This window comes from Anser cygnoides, chromosome Z (assembly GCF_040182565.1).
Source record: "Anser cygnoides isolate HZ-2024a breed goose chromosome Z, Taihu_goose_T2T_genome, whole genome shotgun sequence".
In the NCBI taxonomy this organism is placed as follows: Eukaryota; Metazoa; Chordata; class Aves; order Anseriformes; family Anatidae; genus Anser; species Anser cygnoides.
In genome coordinates, this window is record NC_089912.1 from 10,891,136 (window position 1) to 10,914,865 (window position 23,730).

General features: G+C 44.6%; 2 protein-coding genes across 3 annotated transcripts in view; one reads left to right on the plus strand and one right to left on the minus strand.

The window, feature by feature from the left end:
* Window positions 1-8,416: 8,416 nt before the first annotated feature.
* SLC46A2 (solute carrier family 46 member 2) lies at window positions 8,417-18,173 on the plus strand. The gene is made up of 4 exons (XM_013192289.3): window positions 8,417-10,316; window positions 11,475-11,558; window positions 13,497-13,653; window positions 15,110-18,173. Exons 1-4 carry the CDS (start codon window positions 9,254-9,256, stop codon window positions 15,165-15,167), a joined length of 1,362 nt encoding a protein of 453 aa, XP_013047743.1. The 5' UTR covers window positions 8,417-9,253; the 3' UTR covers window positions 15,168-18,173.
* The window catches only part of SNX30 (sorting nexin family member 30), a 53,222-nt gene continuing 46,067 nt past the window's right edge, over window positions 16,576-23,730 (minus strand). For both annotated transcript variants that reach the window (XM_048051411.2, XM_048051409.2), the window contains one exon: window positions 16,576-21,837. In XM_048051411.2, the coding sequence (XP_047907368.1) occupies window positions 21,778-21,837 (60 nt within the window). In that variant the 3' untranslated portion in view covers window positions 16,576-21,777. The remainder of the gene's footprint in view (window positions 21,838-23,730) is intronic.

A 23,730-nucleotide genomic window follows, 5' to 3' on the forward strand; every position in this document is an offset into this window, starting at 1 on the left:
TCACATCGTGCAGGACCACAAGGCAGGGGTTATACTGTCATCTTGTCACAATGGCACTAGGGTAAAAACACATTAAAAAACAACAACACTAACAACAAGCATCAATAGAAAAAAAAAAAAAATGCCATCCAGACCTCAGGGTCTGCTGCCAGCTCTGTCTGGGCGCTGGTTACTTGGTCACCTAACCCACTGGTTTATCAATAGCATCTCCAGGAAGAGAGCTTTTACATTAAGCATTAATGCCAGAGCACCAGCAGGAGATGGGGTTGCCTCGGTCCCACTCCAGTCCCTCCTAGAGATGTAGCCCCTTTGGCTAAGGATAACACTGCCCTTCAGGTGTGAGACAAATCCTCCCAGACAAAATACCAAGTCACAGTGGTGGCACCAAGGGATGGAGGGAGGCTCGAGGCACCATCCTTCTGCAAGGCATCTGCAAGGGAGGTACACAACATGGTGGAGTCACTGCTTTGGCATCGTCTCCAGGCCATACAGGTGCCCAGACCATGAAGACAGCACCGGTGTTACTCACACAGCAAGCCCTCCTCAGCCAGCACAAGACGATCAGGGGAGCCACAGCACATCTCACGAGGTTCCTGCTGGGAGACTGTAGGGAATGGGGAGCGCAGAAAATGCCCAGGGTGTGCCTCCTCCTCTGAGAGCTCTTCGGGAGCACCAGAGCTCCCAGACAGCCCTTGCTGGGAGCAACTGCAGACTCTGCATTGCCCCGTGCAGGGACTGTGCGGTGCTAATCTCTTGCTGTGGGGAACATTGCCAGCTGGGAAGGTGTCTGCAGGGGATGGGGGGAGAGCTGGAGGCGAGGCTGTATTGCAGTGCCAGGGAGGATGCTTAAGTAGATATGGCCCCTGTAAGTACTTCCTCCTCTCGTAGCATCTCTCTCTGCCTTACATTAAAATGAGCAGAGCCCTCAAACTGCATCTGAACAAGGAGGAGCCAGGAAAGTGCTAGCAAAACAAATGGATAGGGACGTAACCCTGGTGAAGTGCTCATGCAAGGCTTTGGAAGTGTTGCAAGCAAAAGAACCAGTTATTAGAAAGGAGGGAAGAGCCTGAGCGTCTGTGAAGTGTCACCTCAATGGAGAAAGGTGGAGTTCCCTGGTATACAATGGAAACTGACTTGCCAGGCAGCTCTGTCACCCCCACATTGTGTGGAGGAGGCAGGAAGTGCTCGGCCCTAATTAATAGGGGTGAAAGAGGGAAGGCAACAAAGTAGGGCACTTGCTTACTCACTGGTAAGGCTTGTCCGCCTCTAGGAGCATGGCTCTGGGCCACAGCACCAGCCCACAGCAAATCCAGACACTCAAAGCTGTACCTTTTCCTGTTCCCTCCCATCTCCTTGCCCTTTGCTGTTCTCTCCTGGTTTCCATGCAATCCTATTCTCATCCAAAACAGCTGTTTTCAGGTAGCAAGATCAGATGGGCCCCATGAGCATGAGGATCTCACCCTGCTCCCATTGAGCCTCATGGGATAGAGAAGACCCTCGTCCAGACCATGTCCCCCACCACAGGTCTCTTACTGACCACCTCTGCAGGCCCCACCAGCCTCCTGTGAGGCCTGCTCCCAGGTCGATTCCCTCCCTCGGGTATTTTTGCCAAAGGACCCTGCGGAAGATAAACAAAGACCCACAAGACAAACCTTAAAGTGGACCAGATGCAAATGTACCAAAGCACTAGGATACCTAAATACCTCAAAAGTCCTTTTTCTTTGAGGGCTACACAGCACTGAAACCATCTGCAAAACAGTGATGTGGGCTTGTGTCAGTGCAGCATAAGACAATGCAGGCATGTTATTGGGGTTGATCTGGAAGGGTGTTGGGGCAGAGCCAGGTGAAATGAAGCCTCTTGGTTGCATTATTCATGCCAAAAGGAGCGTGATTAAAGCTTTCCTTTAATTCTGTGTTAGAGGGAAACAGCTCAGCCAAGCTCCAGCCATGGAAGTCTCCAGAGAAGGCAGACTGAGCTTATGTAAGGTAGAGAGGGTTGTTTCTAAAGGGGAAGTTAATTGCAAGTTGTGGTACTTTCTGTACAAAGAAAGTGAAAATTTCTGGCAGGAAGAGGGGGAGAGATGGATAAGTAAAGCAGGTCAGAGGGGAGTGTTATAACAGTGGAAAACAGACAAATAGGGAGAAATCTTGCTGATAGTAATTTATTCATGCGGGGAGCCATTTCTGAAGCCAGCTGAAAGCAAGTTTGGACCATGTTTGAGCACGGTTGGAAGCTATACAGCAACAAGCATATTTAGCCAGCTCTTTGGAAACTAGACAAAAAGCTCTGCCAGTTACAGCACAGGTTTCATGTGGTGCCAGGTCCAGGCCACGCTGGTGCAGGACAAGATTCATCCCAGGTGTCCGTCCCAGTCACTGCCTGTTGAGTCAGCCTTCAGCAAATGGAGAAAGGAAAGAGCTGAATGATAGCATTGTCCTGTACTTTACAGGCATGCAGCTTCTTTGAGCTTAGAAATTAAAAGATAAATCAATATAGTCTGTCCAAGCTTTGCAGGATGTTTCCAAGGAATTTACTATTGAGATGCTTCAGTGCCAAGGGATCAAGGCAGCATTTCAGTACCCTAAAGGGCTTGATTTTTCAGATCTTCCTTAATCTCTCGTACCTTTCCCACATAGAAGTATTAAATCAGTGTGTTTTTAAACGTCAGGGAGGTCATTCTCTGGCTTTACTCCTAGGCATCTGCCCACTTTGCCCTAGACTGCCTTGGCCATGTGTCCTTGTGGAGAAGCCTGAAAGCTCGTGGCCAGACAGCTGTGCTCTGTTCATCTGGTAGTGGCTCCCACTGTCACTGTGGAGGTGACGTCCAAGGGCAGGGTCATCACTGGCATTCAGACAGAGACCAAGGTGCCCTGTGCAACACCGTGCCAAAGCGGGTGAAGTGGTGGGGGGAATGTCTCCTCACTGCTCACATGCAGTTTCAGGAGGTATGAAATTTCTTGGAGAAGCTTGCCAGGAAAAGTGGAGTTTGCAGCAGGAAGAAGCAGCCCTGCTCTCGACCACCACGGCCAGTTCGGCAGCAATACCACAGGGCGTAAAATCCAACCCTTAGCTCAGTAAGGATTTGAACGTCACAGAGAACTGAAATGAGGGGGAAAGAATAACAAATGCCAGTTACAGCAGCTGTCTTGCCACACAGTTAAAATTTACTATTGTGTATATATTTATTCATGCTTCTTAGACATTGAAGAACTGCAGCCTGGAAAAAGTTAGCAGCAGGAATATTGCTGGAAAGCTTCCCAGTCTTTCTTGTTTCCCTAGTACCTTTTACCCAATAGCCCTCTTCAACTCCAAAATTTTCCTCAGAGGAAGGGAACCTTCAGAGGAAGAGGAGCAATATTTTAGTCCCGTTAACGTATTTTCATACACATACTGGACTACTATGGATACACAAGGCTGTTTGTGACTCATTCACTCAGTACTGTCTGCCTAGGAGGATGCTTGCTAAAATCTTCCTGAGCAGTATTCAATGAGATCCACATTGCTATACCTACAAGAGCTTTCTCTGGAGCATGGAGCTTTCTGCTGGAGCACCTTGTCTGAGGCAGCGCTGCTGGCCCTGGGGACCTGAGGCATGCCTGCCCTTTGGGTGAAGTGAAGGTGACACCTCCACACAGGATTGCAGAGCCCTATCTGATGAAGATAACTCCATCTGTGCCATTCTCCACCAGTGTCCTGCAGGGGAGCAGGCAGGGATGCAATCCACCGTAGCCCGCCATGCACCCTTGTGGAGGAGCACCTTCAGTTTTACATCACGGCATGGAGCAGAAAACAACTGATTCCTCTGCCCTGACATACTGGGATGCTGGCACCTTCCTCTGCTGTCGCAGGGACCTCTCCACCCTGCCAGCCCCAAGCAAGCACCCCAGCCTCTAAGGTGCAAGACAGATAATTATCTAGGTGTGGCTATGGTACATTTTAACAAACAGCGCTATCCCTCCTCGTGATGCGAGGTCGCCTGGAAGCCCTCACCTGCTGCTGGGAAGTGTTTGCAGTGAGACAAACAGTGACACACAGGTGATGCTACCATTCCACAGCCTCATACCCTGAAACCACCTCAGGCTGAGCTGGGTAGTTGCCACCAGCCTTGAGGGGGGCAGTCCACAGAGGATCTGCCCAGTCACAAGCAGCTGGTACTCTGTAGTCAAGGAAGATGTTTGAGAATTTGTTCTTCTGTTTTGGAGCTGTGTTTTTGTGTTATGTTTGAGCTGAAGAAGTTCAGTAAACCCTGCTGGAAGAGCTGCCACGTGGAAAAAGAGGGTGGTGAAGCTCATAAGTGACACCAGAGTAAGCTGCAAGATATGCAGCTCTCAGGCTGTACGTGGTTTCTTGTTTTATTGTTGTTTTTTCTTTTTTGTTTATTTTTGCTTGGTTGTGGGTGGGTTTTTTTTTTGGCATTTTTTGTTGTTGTTGTTTTCTTGTTGTTGTTTTCCAAATAAATTGTGAACACTTTTGACAGGATGTTATGCATAACACAGCCTGGAAAATTTAAACACCCAGTGATGAAAACCATAGTCGTCTTTCTTGCCAATTTCTTTGTTCAGGACCTAGCCCAGTAGAGTGTGCAGAGACTTAGAGGCAGCAGTTAAGACCTGCCTGCTCTAAACCTAAGGGGTGGATATCACTGAGGGTCTTCTGCAGGTGGTGGCCTCAGCCCATCCTTCACTTGCTTCTGAGATGTAAATTTGGCCATGCACAAGGCTAACATGAGATTTCCTGATTTTTCCTGTGCGACATGATTTAGGTGTTCCTGCTCCAGCAGGGGGATTGGACTAGATGATCTTTCAAGGTCCCTTTCAATCCCTAATATGCTGTGATTCTGTGATTTACAGTGTGAAAACAGCCAGATTTCCAGGCAAGGGTGTCTCCAAAAGAACTTAACTTCAAAGAATACTTCCACCTGCCCTCCTCTCCTCAAAAAGAGGAAGGTTAAACAGAGCACTAAGAGGTACAAAAGCATGAGAGACAGCCTGTGTCTTCAAGCATTCACAATGCTCTCCTTTTCTCAAACGCCTTATTCTTTAAACGTTTGCAAGCTTTTCAGTACCCATTCACCACAGCCATAAACATTTCTAGACCTACATTAAAACAAACAAATATGCAAGGTATATAAACAAAATTATATCTAAATAGATTTGCAGAGCTTTCGGGAGGGGAGGGCAGGTTTGGGTTTAGAATTAGGTTTTTACAGATCATTGTCTGTAGTGCATTCGGTAGTAAATTTTTTTAATAGTCATCGTTTTGCAATGGTTATTCATCTTTCCAAACTGGACATGTTTCACTTTATTCAACACAGTATAGATTAAGTTTCAGTTCTAGGACAACTTGTTTCATCTCATTTCTTAAGTCCATCACTGCTTGCACACTTGAACTTTGTGGCACTTGTGTGCCAAATCCATGAAAAGTAGGATATGCTCCAAAAAAAATCATTTAGTGTAAGTATTATCTGGTGCTTATCTAAAAACTACAGCAGGATTCATCCTGTGGTCCAGCTGATCAAGCAGATGCTGAGTACCGCAAGGAGCTTTTTCCCTGTCTCCATGCAGAGGATTATTGTTAAGACATACAGTTAACTGTCAGCACTAAATTGCCTAAATTCCTTGTGCTAGAGAAAAAAAAAAAAGAAAAAAGAAAAAAAAAAGAAAAAAAAAAGCAGACTAAGCAAAAAGCACATGTAGGGGATGCTGGGTTTTGTTTGTCCAGCAGAGGGAGAAGCCCAAAGGAGACTCCAACCAGGTAAGCAGAGGACTCCGAAATAAGAAAAATAAACAAAACCCTGACTTGGAGGGGTGAAAGCAAGATAATGCAGATTTATGGTGCTGCTTTATCAGCCAGATCTGTGCCAAGGGAAATAAAACCGTGCTGATGTTTCCAGCTTCTCCAACGGAAGGAAGGCTGGTGAGTCTCCCCTGCCCTGCCATGCAGAAAACCCTTGGTCCTGGGGGCTGCAGCATCTGTCCTCAGCACCAGTGCATCCCTGGAGGTTTCTCTGAGGAGAAAATTCTTTCTCTCTAGCTTTGCAGCCTTCCCACAGGAAGGAGGCACACAGCCAGAGGAGCTGGCATGTGCGTGCACGTTGGCTGGGGCTGTGGTGAGGCCTTGAGGCCCTGGGGAGCTGGGAGCCGTGTGTCTGCATCGCCTGTGGCCTGGGCCTCTGGTGAGAGGTGTCAGAGACCACACGCCCCCGCTGGTGGTCTCAGTGTGTCATCTGGTGTCACTGTGCCTCCTGAATGCTGGATAGGAAGCCCAGGGGTCGCAGTGTCTGAGACACCTCGTGGTGCACCCCTACAGGGGCCCTGCACCATGCAGAGTCCTTCGTAGGTCCTGGTGCCCGGTGAGCCACGGGGACGGAGCAGAAGCTGGTGCCCGTGTCTGCAGGAGGTGGGCTGCCTTGTAAGCACCAGCCGGATAGGAAGCCGGGCTCCAAACCACAGGGGAGAGAGCACAGCTTGGCACTGCAGCTTGCGGTCATTTTTGAGGAAGGTGCAGTTTCTGTAGAAAAACAGATCTTTACTGAAAGAGCTGCTCCTCCCCATGGTCCTCAACCAGCTCTCCTCACCTCCTGCACTGCAACACTGCGGTAGTTTCATCTGGGATCAGGCCTGAGCATGCCCCCATTCACATAACCATGAAAAAAGGTTTAAAAAAAAAATCAGTGTATCGGAACACATAACATGAAACACCCGTACTTGGTCAGACTGACAAAACTCCACAAGCTGGTGTGACGTGGTGTTGAGCTGGCCTCAGGTGGGTGTCCAGGCAAAATGGCTGTAGGGTGGGATGTCCTTAAACACCATAGTCCTTTTCCAGTGGTCTGTACCACTGTATTTTTGCTTTTAAACTACTCTCAGCAATTCTGTAGATGCGTTTTATTAAATGTCAAGAGCCACTCTCTTAAGGCTCCGTTCTGTTAATTCTGCACAAATATATTTTAAAGCAGATGCAAAAGTCCCTTTAAATATTAGTAAAATGAGAACTGGGCTTCATGGAAAAGCTGATTATAAAGAATGGCAATTTTGAAATCTTTGTGGGATCAGATAAATATGATATTCATGCAAAGTCTTTTGCAGTGGGAAATATTCTAGGGCCTGTGTTAAAATTATATTGCATTTGTATTGCAATTGCTGAAATAAAATTATACCCTTCCATGAGCACTTGCTCTAAAAGGCACATTTAATGAGAATGAACACTCAGAATATCCTGGAAATATCTATGTAACTCATGAGATCACTAATGGCATTTAGCACAGTTCATTAGCTATCTGGGCCCAAATAGCATTGAGCATAGCACAGTATCACCTAAATGTCAAGAGCGTCAGATGAATAAGCCAGACAGCCTGTACAGGCAAAAAAAGTATGGAGGGATAACATCCCGTATTTAACAGCTGAGAAGATCTGCATACTCTTAAGACCAGTGCCTGCAACATTCCTCTGCACGCCAAGATAACCGATACCCCAAATCAAAGCTAGATCAGGACAAAGCTGTTTATCTTTCCCTCTACTGTCTGGCTGTAGATACAGGGCTCCCTGGATGCAGCGAAGCGTAGCAACTCCTCTGGTTGCATTTGTTGACTGAACTGGTTCCAGGCTGCTGCCAAGGGGTTTTCAGTGAGGCTGTCTGGAATTTCCATCCTTTGGAAATATTCCAGGCTTTGGAGAAAAAGATTCGTCCCACTTCTGAGCAAAAACTAAAGAAACTATAACACCTCTGGCAGAAAATATGAGGAAAAGGAAAAAAAAAGAAAAAAGAAAAAAAACAGTTGGAACAAAACAGATTATATTCTACAGCTGGCTAGGGGTCCTTTCGTCTGTTAAAAGAAAAATTTCTGGTGAAACTACAGTTGTCTAGCAGCAAATCATTCTAGCAGACAATTTCTCGCTCCTTTCTGTGTTAGTTCTTGGGATTGTTGTTTCCTCAACTTGAAATCTAAAACAAAAATTTTTGCATAAGTGGACTAGGAGTGAAAAAATGAAACTCCTGAGCCATGAGTACACAGGCATTGAGTAGATGCCACCTGAGTCAATACAGAGTGCAACAGATGGGGGTTTTAACATTGTTCTAGGAAATTAATCATTAATTTATTTTTTAAAGTCATCACCATAAATCTTCCCAGAGCAGATTGTTACTCTGCCTGCTATGATTCACTAAGCCAGCGCAGGGTGAGATCATTATAATTTCAGTTAGCATTTCTGAGGCTGCTAATTATCCCCCAAGTGTTTCCTCCAGCTAGGGACACACACACCTTCCTTGGCGCTGGCAGCCTGGGCAGCGGCAAAGCTTGAGGCTGCCTGCAAGCTTTGTGACCCTGCACATGGCATCAGCATCTGTGGAGACACACAGACTGGAAAAACCCTTCCCGGAGGTGGGCTCCCACCCCAGCTTCCAGCTCCGGTTGCGGATTGCTGGGGTGCAGCAGTTGCCAATGCCTTGGTATAAACTGGGGCTTTTCTTCCCCTTTTGGAAAGTCCCACGTTGTAAAGCCCAAGGATAAAGCACACAGAGTGGGAGGCAGGTTACTAAAAATAGCTTTTTTTTCTCTTTTCATTTTTTCTTTTTGGCGCAATTTCCTGGCTGTGTTGTTGAAATAACATCGGAGTGTGATGTAGCAATAGGGCAGAGGGGAGCAGCTGAGAGTCAGAGATCCAGCAGCACACGTTTGTGTGGAAGAAAGGGAAAGGGCTGGCATGAAGGGGAATTGGTGAATTACTTAGAAAAAAAAGCACTCGGCCTTTCTCTGTCCCCATAGCTGGGCGTGAGCATTGTTTCCCTGAGAGTCCTCTGGGACATGAAGGATGCCAACAGTGTGGAAAAAAATAAATAAAAGTTGCAACCACACGATTATGGCATTTTCACTTCCTAAAGTGGGAGACAGAAATTCCCCCGGGTCATATGATCTGTGTTGAAATGGCACCAGGAAGAGCAGCAGCAGCAGTCAGCGAGTGCAGGGCGTCTCCATCTGTACAAAAGCCTCTCCTGCCCGAGCCGGAGGTCAGAACAGTGTAGGGATGTGCGTGCATGTGTGTACGTAGAGAGGCGAGGTGCAAATATCCTCCCAGCCAGATTTTCTCTTGCACAACCCTGATTCTGTGCAATCCAGCGGACCTTTTATTTTCCCTTCGCCTCTCCACTTCAAGCATGCCTCCAGAGCAGAACTTCTGAAAACACCATTTCCTGCAGCACATCACTGGGAAAACAGCTCTTCTCCTTCCCTGAGAAGAGGCAACCATCAGCACCATGGCGTGGATGACGATGATGAGAACGTGGGTTGAGCCAGTGGTTGCGGGCTCCCAAGTGGCCAGTGCCTTCTACGACACGGCGCTGCTACTGGTGGTGAAAAACTACTACAACCAGACCAACTCAACCGCTCCCTCCCACTTACTGCAAGATGCTCAGCAGAAGGCTGTCTCTAATTTTTATATCATCTACAACCTCGTCCTGGGCCTGAGCCCGCTGGTGTCAGCCTACGGCTTGTCCAAGCTGGGGGACAAGGTTCATCGGAAGATCCCCATCTGCTTACCTCTTCTTGGCTACCTGGGCTCCAAATCTCTCCTGCTCCTCCTGATCCTGCTGGACTGGCCGATCGAGGTGATGTACGGGGCTGCTGCTTTCAATGGGCTAACAGGTGGTTTCACCACATTCTGGGCAGGCATCATGGCTCTGGGATCCCTGGGCTCCTCCGAGAGCAGGAGGTCTCTACGGCTGATCATTATTGAGCTGGTGTATGGCCTCGCTGGCTTTCTGGGAAGCATGGCATCTGGCTACCTCTTTGTCGGCTTCAGCGACCGCTATCGAGAGGGCACTGTGCTGGTGAGCTGCAGCATCGCTTGCTATGCTTTCTGTCTCCTCTACAGCGTTTTTGTCCTGATAGTCCCCAAGTCAGCACCTTCCTGCACAGCCAAAGCCAAGGGTGTAGAGGAGGTTGGTGGCCAGGTACCAGCTTGCACAGGAGCAGCAGAGAGTGCTCAGCCTTCGGAGAGCAGCAGCAAAGCCCCAGTAACACCCTCAAAACTCATCATCATCATCCTCTTTGTGGCAGCAATCCTCTATGACCTTGCCGTGGTGGGCGCCATGAATGTTCTTCCACTCTTCTTGCTCAGGGAGCCTCTGAGCTGGAATGCTGTGCAGATTGGCTATGGCAATGCCGCTGGGTATGCCATCTTCATCACCAGCTTCCTGGGGGTATTCGTGTTCTCCAAGTACCTTAGGGACATTACCATGATCATAATTGGAGTGGTGTCCTTCACCGTTGGTGTCCTCATCATGGCCTTTGTGCGGTGGACATTTCTGTTCTACATTGGTGAGTAGAGCTGGCATTAGTGCCCTCATCCTGCACCTCTCTCGTGCAGCACCCTACAACAACCTAAGGAGGCACACGCTCCTGCCAATGCTTGGTTTAAAGCTAATTAACTTGAAATTTGTCACCTGATCATAATCCAGATCTGAGTGGGGGAAGAAGGCTGACATTGGGGCAGGGGGGAAGGAATTGTTGCAGGCTACAAGCACCAGCCAGCCATACGAAGCACTTGCATCTCATGAGATAAGGCTTAAAGCTAAAATGGAAAAAAATGCCAAAGATTTCCTGTTAAGTGAATATCCTAAGATGTGATTTATTTTTGTTACATTAAGGTTTTTATGTCTGATGAGAAACTTAATAGCGAAACATTGGTGTTGCTCTAGCAACTAAAATATTACGGGAATGTACTATACAAATCTCACTCTATATATAAATGACCAAGGGATGGGTAACAATAGATGTGGCAGCATCCTGTGACGATGGAAAGGCAAGTTTATTTTTGGGAGATAGCCTCCACAGGAACACAGGAAGCCAAAAACCAAGAACAGCAACCCTTGTGGCAGTGAGATGGGTGATTCATACCTGACTAACAGAAAGAGTATCATACATTCAATGGCTTTCAGGTCTTGTTTCTGAAAATGAGAAAAAAAGTCTAAGAGAAATGAGCCAAAGAGGTTTTTCTGTCTGTGCCTACAAGAAAGGAGAAATCAAAAATTAAACAAGTTTGTTCACAGTAGAGAGAGCATAAAATACTGCAGGCCAAAAGCACCATGAGATAAAACATGGTGTTATGAGTATACTGTTCTTGTCAAAGCTGTTAGCATAGGGTCAGACTTGCATTATCCACCTCACTACCACAAAGGACAGTGCTCTCTAAAGATACAATGGGATCTGGGGCTGAGACCCAGAGGCCATGGCTGGCTGGGGCAAAGTGCCTCTGCTAGTTGCAGCAATCAGTGGCTTATCCACCACCTCCCGGATGAAGCAAGGACCTGCACTCCTACTGAAGATAAGTACTAATTTCTGAGGCTCAAGGGACACGACAAGGTTAAGCAAAGGCCCTGCCCAAGCCAGAGGCATGCAGCCTTCAAAAGCAGTGGTTGCTGTGTTATGAGACAGGGAGCAGCTACTGATGATAACCACATATTCATTGCATTGCAGCACGGGCAGTGATGCTCTTTGCCCTCATCCCCTTGCCTACCATCAGGTCCATGCTATCCAAGCATGTTGAAGGATCATCCTATGGTGAGTACATCGGTTACCTCTCTGATCAAAAACCTGCCAAATCCCTCCATTTGGGTACAAGAAAGTTAAGTTACTGATATAGCCTGTGCATTGCATAATAAAACCAGAACAGCTGGTACTGCAAAAAAGGAGGAGCAGAGAAACTTGCAGGACCAGCCTGTCATGTCCAAACTTCTCCTCCCTAATTGCTTCATCATTTATCCACAAAATTTTCAGAACATGCTTCAAGAGATTACTATCAGTGTGCAGCTCAAAGGCAGGGAAAATAATATCTGAGGTACTGCTCAAAAACACAGTGCTTCAGGGAAATACAAGGCAATGCTGGACTGAAGCACAGTGACACTCACATCATTTATATTTGGCTTATTTTACTTCCAGTTTTGAGAAGAATGGATTTCTTTAATCTTTTTCCATTACTGTCTCTAAATATGCTTCCAAACTTTTCTTGGCAATTTGTTCCTGTCAGAACATAATTTAACTAACAAAGAATAAACTTTGCCTAAGAAAATGACCCTTTTTGTTCAACAGGAGAAACAATTCCTAATTTTTCTATTAACTTTGCATTAGAAAATAATGAAATATGTGTATTTTACAACATCATATTGGAGGCTAATATTTTTACTCCAATGGCTTCCTTTTACTCCAATTGCATCCTTTTCCTTCTGCCATATGACCACAACACTCAAAACTTCTTATTTCACCCCTGTAGCAATCTGCCTTGTTCCCAGCTTCACCTTCTCCATCTCAAAACCGGGAGCACAATCCGTCCAGCTCACTGCTGATCAGGCTGCTTGTGCAGCCCCACTGCAGTGTGGGCACACAGGTCCAGAGAGCTAACAGCTTCCAAGACAGTAGGTTAAAACGCCCACCTGACATCCAGTGCTACATTCATTTTTCAACAGAGGGTTACCATGCAGCGTTTTTTGTCTGGATAACTTACAAATGCAATCAAGCAGATGCAGAAATTAACTTGCAGTGCTACTGCTCAACACCCGAGCTCACTATCTTTGCATTGGAGAATAATATAAAAAAGTCACATGAAAGCTGTGCTCTGTCACCGATTCATTCCTACTTCTGTTTTTCCTCTGTAGCAAAATCACATCCCTGCCATAAATCATGCAGCTCACACCCCAAATTAATCATCATGTTCTTCAGTCATCAAAAAATCAGCATATTTTGTCTTTAACCATAAGCCACGCATGCTGCACCTGACTGCACGAACAGAGCAGTTCACAAGCAGGACAGTGCAGCAGAGCAGCATTGCCTCCTTAGCTGGTGGCCACTGGCACTGTGCAAGTGGAGCGGGCTTCAAGGGCAGCAGGCTTGGTGCAGAACCCTAAATGTGCTCCTAGTTTGCACATTCCAGGAGGGCTGGGTTGCCCTCTCTTTCCCCATTTACCATGGTAGAAACAGAATGGTGCACTTCAGCAAAAATGGTTACTCCCAAGCTGTTCCAACTGGGATTCAATTTCTCCCTTTCCTCCTCCATAAACATCACACAAATCACACACAGCTCCACATTTTAGGCATTATAACATTTCAGCCCAATGGACAACACTTCTGCACTATGGCAGAAGCAGCCGCTGGCTGAAATCTCTCACATCCTGAAGACATTAACCCACAACTACTTTCCTATATCCTATGGAAATGAGCAGTTATTTCCCAGCTTATTGCTGCTCTTCCAAGCAGCAACCTCAACATCTAGACTGTTTAAGCAAACAGTTTTCAAGCTACGTCTTTGTCCTATACCTTAAAGAAGGAAGAGACACTTAATTCTGCTCCAGAACAACAGCAGAAACAAGCTCATGCAATCTGGCACTCGTTAAGCCATGACTACATTGCTTTTCCAAGCCGTGGTGGTGGCACCTGGATGCTGCAGGGAGGTACCACAACAGGTTTTTTTTCTCCCTGATGATAAATGATGTTCTTGCTTTACAGGTAAGGTGTTTGTCCTGCTGCAGTTGTCCTTAGTCATCACAGGAGTAGTGACATCTACAGTCTTCAACAAGATCTATCAAAGCACACTGAACTGGTACAGCGGCTTTTGTTTCATTTTGTCTTTTCTAGCTGGCTGCCTCAGCCTCCTCCCTTTAAGGTAAGGAACAGGAATGGTTGTCTCTGAAGGGGCACGTTATGTTTTCTCCTTGCTTCATGTTTCTAGGTTTTATGTGTACAATTAAGATTTGAAAAAGAAAAGTGTTTTTGGATATAAAAAAAAATTGGAAAAGGACTCAAAAAAGTAAAACAAAAATTCTGTGGAAACGAGGTGACAAGTACCAAGAAGGTTCAAAGAGTTAAGCTTTCAAGTGATATAGCCACTGTTTTTAATCTTCTTCTTGTTTGACGTATCGTGAATTGCTTGTAGGAGGAATATTTGGCAGAGTTTAAGAGCTAATAATCCCAGGGGACAAAGCCTTTGCACAAATGCAGTGCTTGATATTGCTAAAATAGTACTAAGTAGAAAGAGGGAATAATCCCACACAAAGTAAAACATTTTTTTTTTGAAAATCCATTATGGGTTACTTACTCATTGTGACAGAATAGTTTGAGTCTCCCTTGGGTGTTTCTTTCAACGATAAATCATTATGATACAGTAAAGAAAATGGTTACTTTTCTGATCCAGTGAGATTGCCCAATTGTACAGCTACAGAGTGGTTGAGAGTTAAAATTTCAAGAACAAGTTTTAGGCGCAATCCCAGATAATTTAAAGAGAGAAATCTGAAACACCTCCACCTACTCTTCTGGAGTCTTTAAAGGATCTCCCTCTAAGTATCACCTTGCTCACCATCCCCTCCCCAAGCCCCTCCAGCTGGATACATTACTAGAAACAGCAGGACCCCATGAAGATAATACAAAGTGTGATACTGCCAATATCTAATCTATGCAGAGATACTCTCATTCAGATGTAAGACAGCTGACGTCTGATCCCAGATAAAACCCTTGTCAAGTTTGATTTCAATTTTTAAAGTTTCTCCTTGTATTTTCTAACTCATCATTTCTTAAACATAACCCTACTGTTTAACAGTGAGTCACTGCAAGCTGCTCAGCCGTTTTACCACATACACTCCCAGTACAAGTAATCATTACAAGTACAAACACAGGTACTGGGAAAAAACATATAAGATACAAGAAAGACGTTTTTTTACAGTGAGAACAATCCATTACTGGAACAACCACCTCTAGGACAAGATAGCATCCCCATCACCAGAGGTTTTCAAGACGTGATTGAGCAGGGTGCTAGATAATCTCACCTAGGCTGTCTTTTCCCCTTGAGAGATTGGACCTGATGGTCTTTTGAAGTACCTGGGTTGTACTATGATTCTACAAAACTCTGAAAGGCAACAAATGGTGGCAGCTTCATGGCTTGTACATACAGTGGTAGCTTACAGAGAAGCTGGCTGATTCTTGAAAGGAAGTACATGAACACTCAGCTAGCTCCAGACACCATAGCGAAGTTTAAGCTAAAGACTTGATAAGGAACATGCAAACTGTATTTTGAGAAAGTAGTTTGGTAGCCCTCTTGTAATCACTGTTTTTATTGTTCTTTACAGCATTGTGGCCATCAAACAACGTTCAACCACTGGCTCCTTTCAGATTCTGACCAAGTGACGGAAGCTTTACCACCAAAAGCATCTTTTGGTCTCGATCAGTTCCCTGAGCAATGTGAGTGGAAGGTTTCCGAGCATTTGTCCCTACCACTGGCTTCGTTACAGGAACCGTCTCACCCATGTCTTCACCTCACAGCATGCCACAGTCCCTCAGCCACTGAGCTTACCCAGGACAAAGAAGTTTGCCCTGTTATTTTTGCAGTACATTATTTTGCAGAGAATATACACCGCCTGTTGAACACCAGCAGTCTCCAGAGCACCCTGCTTCCACTCTAGGCTACTTGGCAGTAGTGGAGACAGACAAGAACAAGGTAGAAGTGGCAAGGGTGTTTCCAGGCACATCATTCAATTTAGAAGGGGAAAGCAAAGGATCAGCTGTAGTTCTTCTCATCTCTTTGGTCTGAAACCTGAGGACAGTGCTGTGACTGTGGCTTTTGAGGCAGGTGTCCACAAGCAGCATGCAGTGTGTGCACGGTGGTCAGCAGGATGCACCTACTTTCTGACATAAACTATGGACAAGTGTGAAGAGTGTCAGCCCAGCTGACTGATGTTACGGAGAAGACTACTGAAATACAGAAAAAACATGGTAAAAAAATGTGAGATTAAGGTACATTTTTGTAATCCCTACAATAAAAACAGTCCTCAGTAGATGTTCACACCCCTAGAGCTTATGGGAAGACACCTGTTACTCAGGAACTGATGATACATCTCACACCACCAGGATGCACTACTCTTGTAACAGGCTAAGCATGGGTCAGCAAAGGACACCACCCCCACAGGTTTTACAGAGGTGTATGGCTGCCGATGCCTGGTAGCAGTCATCGTGTTAGCCCAGCCTTATGCCAGGCCAAGCTCCCACTGAAAGGAGCCCTATACAATATATCAACTCTCAGGAGACATTATCAGCTAACTCCAAACAAGTTTCAGAATACTGGCATGCACAAGAGGGATCAGTGTTTAGACTATGTTTCTACTTACATGATAATTGAATTAACAAAGATTAAGTGGCTTCCAGGCTCCTGGACTATGTAAAAGCAAGTTAAACGGTCTTCAGCACCTGTAATAACCAGGGGGCAAGTCAAGCAGCCTCAGTATGAGACAGGGAAGTGGCAAACAGAAGTTGATTTTCACTATACAATTCTCTTATTCTAAAGAATTTGCTGCCATCTCTGTCCCAGTCCCCCTCTCCAGCCCTTACAACCTTTTGTCAGCTCCACGCTTCACTTTCGGGTTATACTAGATATACTACAGCAGTGGACAAGCTGACATTCAGTTATATTGGCAATGGAACAAGCTTTTAAGGGGAGGATATTTCTTCAAATAAGATAATAAGCTGCACAGAAAATAAGTGTACACATCATAATTTCAATGGCAATGGCAGAAAAAAGAAGAAAAAAAGAAACATTAAATTCTAGGTAAATGAGTAATTTTTTAATACATTTATTGGTCCATTCCATTAAATTAATTGAGGTAAACAAATGGTGCATTTTAAAAAAATGTACACACGAATAGAGAATTACAAACAGTTTTACCTCGAAGTGTTTTTCTCCATCAATACTAGTTCCATAGTAAACAATGCACAAAGTATATCTATACAGAGATATATGAAAGGGTATAGAAACATGCCAGCACCGTAAGTCAAGACAACATTTCATAACCTGTGAGTCTGAACAAGAGCACAGCTGTCAGAGTTGGTTGAGTGCATGAAACAAGAGCCTTGCTCCAAGTTTTACACTGTTTAATGACCTAACTCACACAGAGACATGTCTTTTCACAGCTTTCAGTTTGTTTTTGGTGGTACAAGGGTGACCTTAGGATGCAAAGTAACATGTTCCAGTGCATGGGCTTGCACAAGTCAGAAGTAGTACAGTCGGGGCAACAAGTCATCACCATTTCAGTCATCAGCACTGACACCTTGAACAAGGAGAGAGATGGGAACCAGGTCAAAGCCAGACTGCTTTCACCTGCATGGCCAGTCTCCAAACCTTGAGGAGTGACAGATCAATGCATCACAAAGGGAAGGAGAACAAGGACAGTGCTCCTTTATTTTCATGTGCTAAAGACTAAAACCTCTGGCTGTCCTCTGTTGTAAGACTGTCCTCTGCAATCTGTGCCCCTGTGTGGTGGGAGAGTGGCACTGGCCCCAACTCTGCTGCCTGATCCAAAGAGGTGGATACATAACCCAGCAGCAGAGTTAAGGAAAGGATTTAGCTTCAAAGTGTAGAGTACCAAGGCCTTCAAAGTAATCCAGGACAGTGAGTAGCCTTTAAAGTTTTAGCATACCACTTGCATAAGGGGGATTTTTTTATGCCTTTTCAGAAAGTGCATTACCTTCTGGACAAGTACCGTACCTCAGCCATACAACCTTAAACTAGCCCAGTTCATTACTGAGTACTGGTACCAATCAGAGACCCCGGCAAGGCTCTGAAGTGCTGTGTGGAATTAAGCATCACCACTTCCTTCTTTATACTTGGTTAAGCAGCACCCCCAGAAACTTTAAAATGCAACCTTCACTGTCCCAGAAGGCAAGTTCATTCTTATTATCCCCAGTTTTACTTCACCGAAATAAATTTGGTAGCAAGTCTTCTATCTCAAAAAGTGATCCCATTTTCCCTACTTATTGGTTATTTTGTAGTAAAAGGCTAACATACTAAGGAAAAGACTGTTCTACCATCAGAGTTTAAGAAGACTGAACATCTAATGAGCTACTTTAGTCTACTCCTGTCTACACCATTTGCTTAGTGGTTATCAGCACCAGTGTCTTAGATTTCAAACGGTCTGCAACATTGTGCACAATTTACTTAAGTTTTAGCAAAATCATGCCTTCTGTTACAACAGGAGCAGTCCCTGTTGTACTGGGAGGGAATTCTGTAATTGGCATCTGCAGGACGCGACCTGAAGCAACATGCACCATGAAGAGGCTGTGCGGATCCACCGCCACAGCACCTCTGCAGGACTATCTCTGCCACACTGTAGAAGTTTCTTTTTGGCTTAGTCCACTATGCTACCCTTAGCACATGTCAGTGCAACAAAAATCCAAGCAGACAACTTTGAAGAATCCATAGTTTATTCTTTGATAAAACTAATGTCCGAAGAGTTAGTATCTTTAGGGCTACCACTTATCACCATTTCATTTTTCAACAGATACCTGAAAAAGCCATGGTGTTTCAACATTTGTTTATTGCAAGAGTCAGAACCTGATAAAAACACGTATGAACAATGCACAGCTCCTTACTGAGTACAAAAACAAGATCTCAGTGCTTGCTTTGTTGTGCTGGTGCCAGCTGAGAGAAGAAACAAACATACTAGAAGTTATGCAGGAGTAACCAGGACAGCGGTGAATTACACATCCTCTGAGAGGACCTTGGTTTGGCTGTGGGAAGCTAGGCTAATTTAAGGGCTGTTGAAGGACCCTCATCTTAAGTAGGTTCATTGGAAGGGTGCAACTACTTTTAACATGATCTCAGTGCATGCACAGAATGTGACCGTAAGTGACTGAACTCTCAAGACATTACCCAAAGATAAAGTTCCTGCCCTACTCCTGCTTCCCTTCCCCAACATCTTTTCCTTTTCACACTATAAAGGTTTGGGTACTTCAGAGAGAGACACCCACCACATAAGGACTACACAATAACATGTCAGAGTTTCACCAACACCTCAGATCTCAGCCTCACAAAAACACCAATTAATTAAGTGCACTCTTGATATCTTTAAGGAGATTCCTGCTATTTTGTAGTTCTCCCTCTCTGCACTGCTGCTGCAAACCTCAGTCTCTCCCACAGTTACCCAGTATTTACAGCAACAGTTCTTTCTTTTATAGAGACTCCACAGTGGCCCATAGGAGCTAAGAGACCCACCCCCTACATGCTCGTCTTACACTACAACAATTCTTGCAGAGGACTTCTCTTTGGAACATAAGTTTCACTTCCTCCGTAGAGGTCTGAGAAGTTTTACCTTCCCAGATAATATAAGAAATCCTGTTTGTGACCACAGCCTGAGGTGCATGTTCCAGCCTTTCCTCCAAATTAGCTTGTAGGTTCTACAGAGACACATATTCCAACCAGAAAATGTAAAGCATGCTTGCCTTTCAACAGCTCAATCAGAAAGGGATTTATCTGAAATCAAAAACAAACTTTGGTCTAGTAGTAGTTTAGAAACCACGATGCACAATCAGTGGCATCATGTTAAAGAAAATCTAAGCTGATCTTGAACCACTCCAGCAGTAACAGTTACTCGTGTAAACTTCACTTGGAACTCCCCACTGTCCCTTGCACTTCTCATGAACAGCTGTGATGTCCACTCCTAAACTCCCAAGAACCAAGCCCCATTTCAGTTTGACACAACACTAAGTGGGAACGGGATGTCAGTGTTGTAAGGTATCAGACAAAACCTATACACCTGCAGGAAAACAACACTCTTTCCACTCATCTTGCACATTTTGGATGAGGTGGAAGAAAGAATGTCTAAATACAAGTTCAAATTATGCATTGCTTTACTCCCAGTCATGTTGCAGAGTCAACTGAAAAGCTTCATTTACCACACAGGCACCAGCTCAAAAAAGCATGATGATCTGTTTCTGGGAAATAGGGAAGACAGGAATTGACTGTAACCCTGAAGGTCAAACTGTTAAGTGTTATGCATTTAGAAGTGCTTATTTTAGAAGGGAAAGATTGAGGAAGACACTAGGTTACTGCTTCAAGATGATCTCTTTAAGCATTCCCCTTGCACAGCAGGAGTAGTTAGTTGTTCCAAACCTAACAGCAACTTAGAGATCTGTTACACCACATGAGTGTACGTCAATAAGTTGTGACCTTAAACCAGAAAGCATAGTTTGGTTAACTACCAGAGAACTGTCAATGGAAGTTGAGTCAAAAAGGAAAAACCCTTAAATGTCTTAAACCTGACTTTTGCACCTGGAGGGTATTACCTCATTAGCCTGACAGCAACCACATTGCACCAATAACTCACCTTGACAGCTGCTTTAGAGCCACCGTGCTGAGCAGGGGGGTTTCAGGTAGACTTGGTGTTTATGAAGGGACAAAGTGCAATCCAGACTAGTGTACCTGACAGGTAGCCACAGGAGAACACAGAAGTTGCATATACCCAATCACCTTTCAGATTCTTCACAAGAACGTTGCCAGAGACCAAGTAATCACTCAAGTTTAGCAGTAAGCAGTCAATGTTATTTATTCCCCCAAATCCCAGCATTACACCGATATTAGCTCCCTCACTTTGGATGGATAAAAAGAGTTTTATCTGCATGCCATTAAACCAAGACTCTGAAACCCATCACGGAAGCATTCCTCTACTAAGGCCATTAACACTAAGCAGGCATGTATTTGAGGCTGGACTGCAAGAGAAAAGAGAAGGGACTTGCAGAAGCAGTTACATTTCTAAGGGCCAATAAAAACTACTAGGAAAATAGATCTGTACCAAAAGAAGTCTTAAAAGACTTGCCATGTGGTTCAGTAGAGATAGGTATTGACACTATGTGTACCTGATAGGGTACCTATCTACACCCACGGACCTGTTTAAGGCAAGTTTCACACACACAATGATGCTTGGTGTAGGCAAGCATTTGACACTTTTTGGCTTTTGATTGCTACTGAAGAAAAAAAAAAAAAAAGAAAAAAAACAGGGAGAGAAAACAGTTCTACCTTCTTCCTTCTTTACCACAGCAGGCACCTTAAGTAACCAAGCCCAAAGAGGCTATAGTTCAGGAAAAACGAAGCAAAAAAAAAAAAAAAACGTAGCATGGTTCAAGAGAATTCTACCATGCAACTTACAGAGCTACCTTTAGAAAAAACATACCAAAAACTCGTATTTGCTTCCACCATTCCCGTAAGCCTTGAAAGGCCACTGTTCAATTCACTCCCACACCCAGGCTGATTTTGATCCCCACATCCGTCACAAGTACACTTCAGCCAACTGACATTACTTCATAATCACCAAGGTAAACAAAGATATTCAGTATGAACCAACAGCATGCCACACTCACAAAAACCACAGTTCATGCTTGTATCACAGGCTATGTGCAGGTGGTGTCAGTATGTTCTGTCTAGGACCAGCCCAACTCCCACACAGAAAGGTCTCCAGAAACCATTTAATGGGAGCATACACCGGTGGTAGCAAACCAGAAAATATTCATTCCCAGTCTTTCCCTCTCCATCCAAAAAAAGAGATAAGGATTGGTTAGGGGGTACTGTTATCATGGGAACAATTACCTTTTCAGCAAACAAAAACAGAAAGGTAATAAAGATGTCATTTGGCACCTTGCAGTAGAGTTTTATTTTCATCTTTTTAGTGTTCTACTCATCAGTTCCTTCCTGACTAAAGAGGTAAGTTTTATGATCCCCATGCACTTTCACTATAAGCCCCATATCACTCCATAGGATAGAGAAGGAACCATTCAAGATAACTCAAAAAGATGAAACATACCCCAGTTTAAACAGAAAATGAGGAAAAAAAATTGAATAGTTTTCAGAGGGTCTGTTCCAGCTTCAGCACAGCTGGCATTTCAGTTAATGTGACAAAGAAGAGTCCTTCATACAGTTCCAGTATGTCTAGTGGTACTGAGCACGGAAGTGCTAGACTGTCCATGAAGGTACTTCTCATTTGGTCTCTGGCTTGTCTTGCAATAGTGGTATAATTGACTCCCACGCCGTAAGGCACTGAAGGAAGAAACAAAGATTAAAAAAGTGGATGGTGTATCAGCCCTTGTAATTTTTGACCCACCCTTCCATACCAACAGAGTGCAAGTTCAGAAAGGCTAGCAGAATTTTTATGGATTATTACATGAGGAAAAAAGCAGAAGCTCAAACAGCAAGAAAAGTGTTCAGAAAGAATAGCTACAATTAACAAACAAAAGAAGCAAATTAAAGCTTTCCAAAGCCATCAGCTGGACCAAGCTATTAAGAATGCATCAGAATACCTACAGTTTTCAAATATCAGCTAGATTCTTCTGAAGTGAAGGACACAGCTTTCAGCTAGGCAGACAATCTGTTTCTTGTAGAAGTTCACATTTGTGGTGTGACTGTGGGAGTGGGCTATTTTGGACACAATAGCAGCTATTATAGCAGCAGCCCAGCAAAGTTATTTGCAAAATCTATGCAGTTAAGGCAGGTAATTCAGAGGCACAGTGTACCCCAGTACATCTCAGGGACTTGACTATACTTCATGTGACTAACTGTTTATTGCCTGGTATAATAAAATAAAAACAAAGCCTAGTTTCTGTGCTATTACTAGGGCTCTCCAGACTTGGGAGTAATTTCCTCAGATGTGTATACTTAATTCCAGGCTTTCTGCAATGTGTCTTTACTGTCTTCCACCAGTGGAGAGCCCAGGAGTCAAAATGGGCACAGACCATGGAACACATTTTATTAAACACTGGGAAAGGTCAAATTCATCACCAGCTCTTATATCCACAAGTCACTGTTGTCAAGCATCACCCTGATAGATCTTGTTGATAGTACTGAAAATGAATAGAGTGTTGCTAGCCCTATAGAGATTACACTTTCCTACCAAAAAGTTTCTTTGCTGCAGCTAAGAGCAAAACTGAAGGGACACTACTAGATGTTCAGTGCAGTCTTTAATATCACAGCAGTCTCAAAACAGGAAAGAGAGCAGGGTGAAATGAAGTTTGCATGGTTAATTACGAATTGCTGACAGGACAGACATTGATTGGAAAGGGAAAAGGAAGTGCAAACTAGTACATTACATGGAGCAGTAACCTAGGACAGGAAGAAATCTGCGGAGTACATGTAGAAAAACTGCAGTGGGCAAGAACATGAGGCATGTCACCATGCATACACCTAGTAAGGTTTTTTTGTTTGTTTGTTTGTTTTTTAATATATTGATAGGTGCATTTGGTAACATTGTTCTTCTGGCATGAAGGAAAACTGGACTGCCAGCATAAGCATTTGAACTCCTTTCACTTTAAAAGAAAATCAACGAGCGAGTCCAGAGAAGGGCAATGAAGCTGGTGAGGGGTCTGGAGAACAACTCTTACAAGGAGCGGCTGAGGGAGCTGGGGTTGTTCAGTCTGGAAAAGAGGAGGCTCAGGGGCGACCTTATCGCTCTCTACAGGTACCTTAAAGGAGGCAGTAGCGAGGTGGGGGGTGGTCTATTCTCCCATGTGCCTGGTGACAGGACGAGGGGGAATGGGCTAAAGTTGCGCCAGGGGAGGTTTAGGTTGGATATTAGGAAGAACTTCCTTACTGAAAGGGTTGTTAGGCATTGGAATGGGCTGCCCAGGGAAGTGGTTGAGTCACCATCCCTGGAGGTCTTTAAGAGACATTTAGATGTAGAACTCAGTGATATGGTTTAGTGGAGGACTTGTTAGTGTTAGGTCAGAGATTGGACTCAGTGATCTTGGAGGTCTCTTCCAACCTAGATGATTCTGTGATTCTGTGACATTTAATCAGAGCACAAATACTGAAATTCAGAAAGGGCAAAGGAACTCACTAGGCATTTCCAGGCCTAGCCATAGCAGGTGTAATCTACATACAGGTCCATGGTGCACATTAATTCATGTAGTTTGATTCATAAAAGGCAGAATCGAGAGA

What these genes read in the sequence shown, in the direction of transcription:
- SLC46A2 (XM_013192289.3), top strand. Translation starts at nt 9,254, where the DNA reads ATGGCGTGGATGACGATGATGAGAACGTGGGTTGAGCCAGTGGTTGCG. An exon ending in TGTTGAAGGATCATCCTATG is followed by an intron (nt 11,559 to 13,496) that starts GTGAGTACATCG and finishes CTTGCTTTACAG; the next exon opens with GTAAGGTGTTTGTCCTGCTG. An exon ending in CTCAGCCTCCTCCCTTTAAG is followed by an intron (nt 13,654 to 15,109) that starts GTAAGGAACAGG and finishes TGTTCTTTACAG; the next exon opens with CATTGTGGCCATCAAACAAC.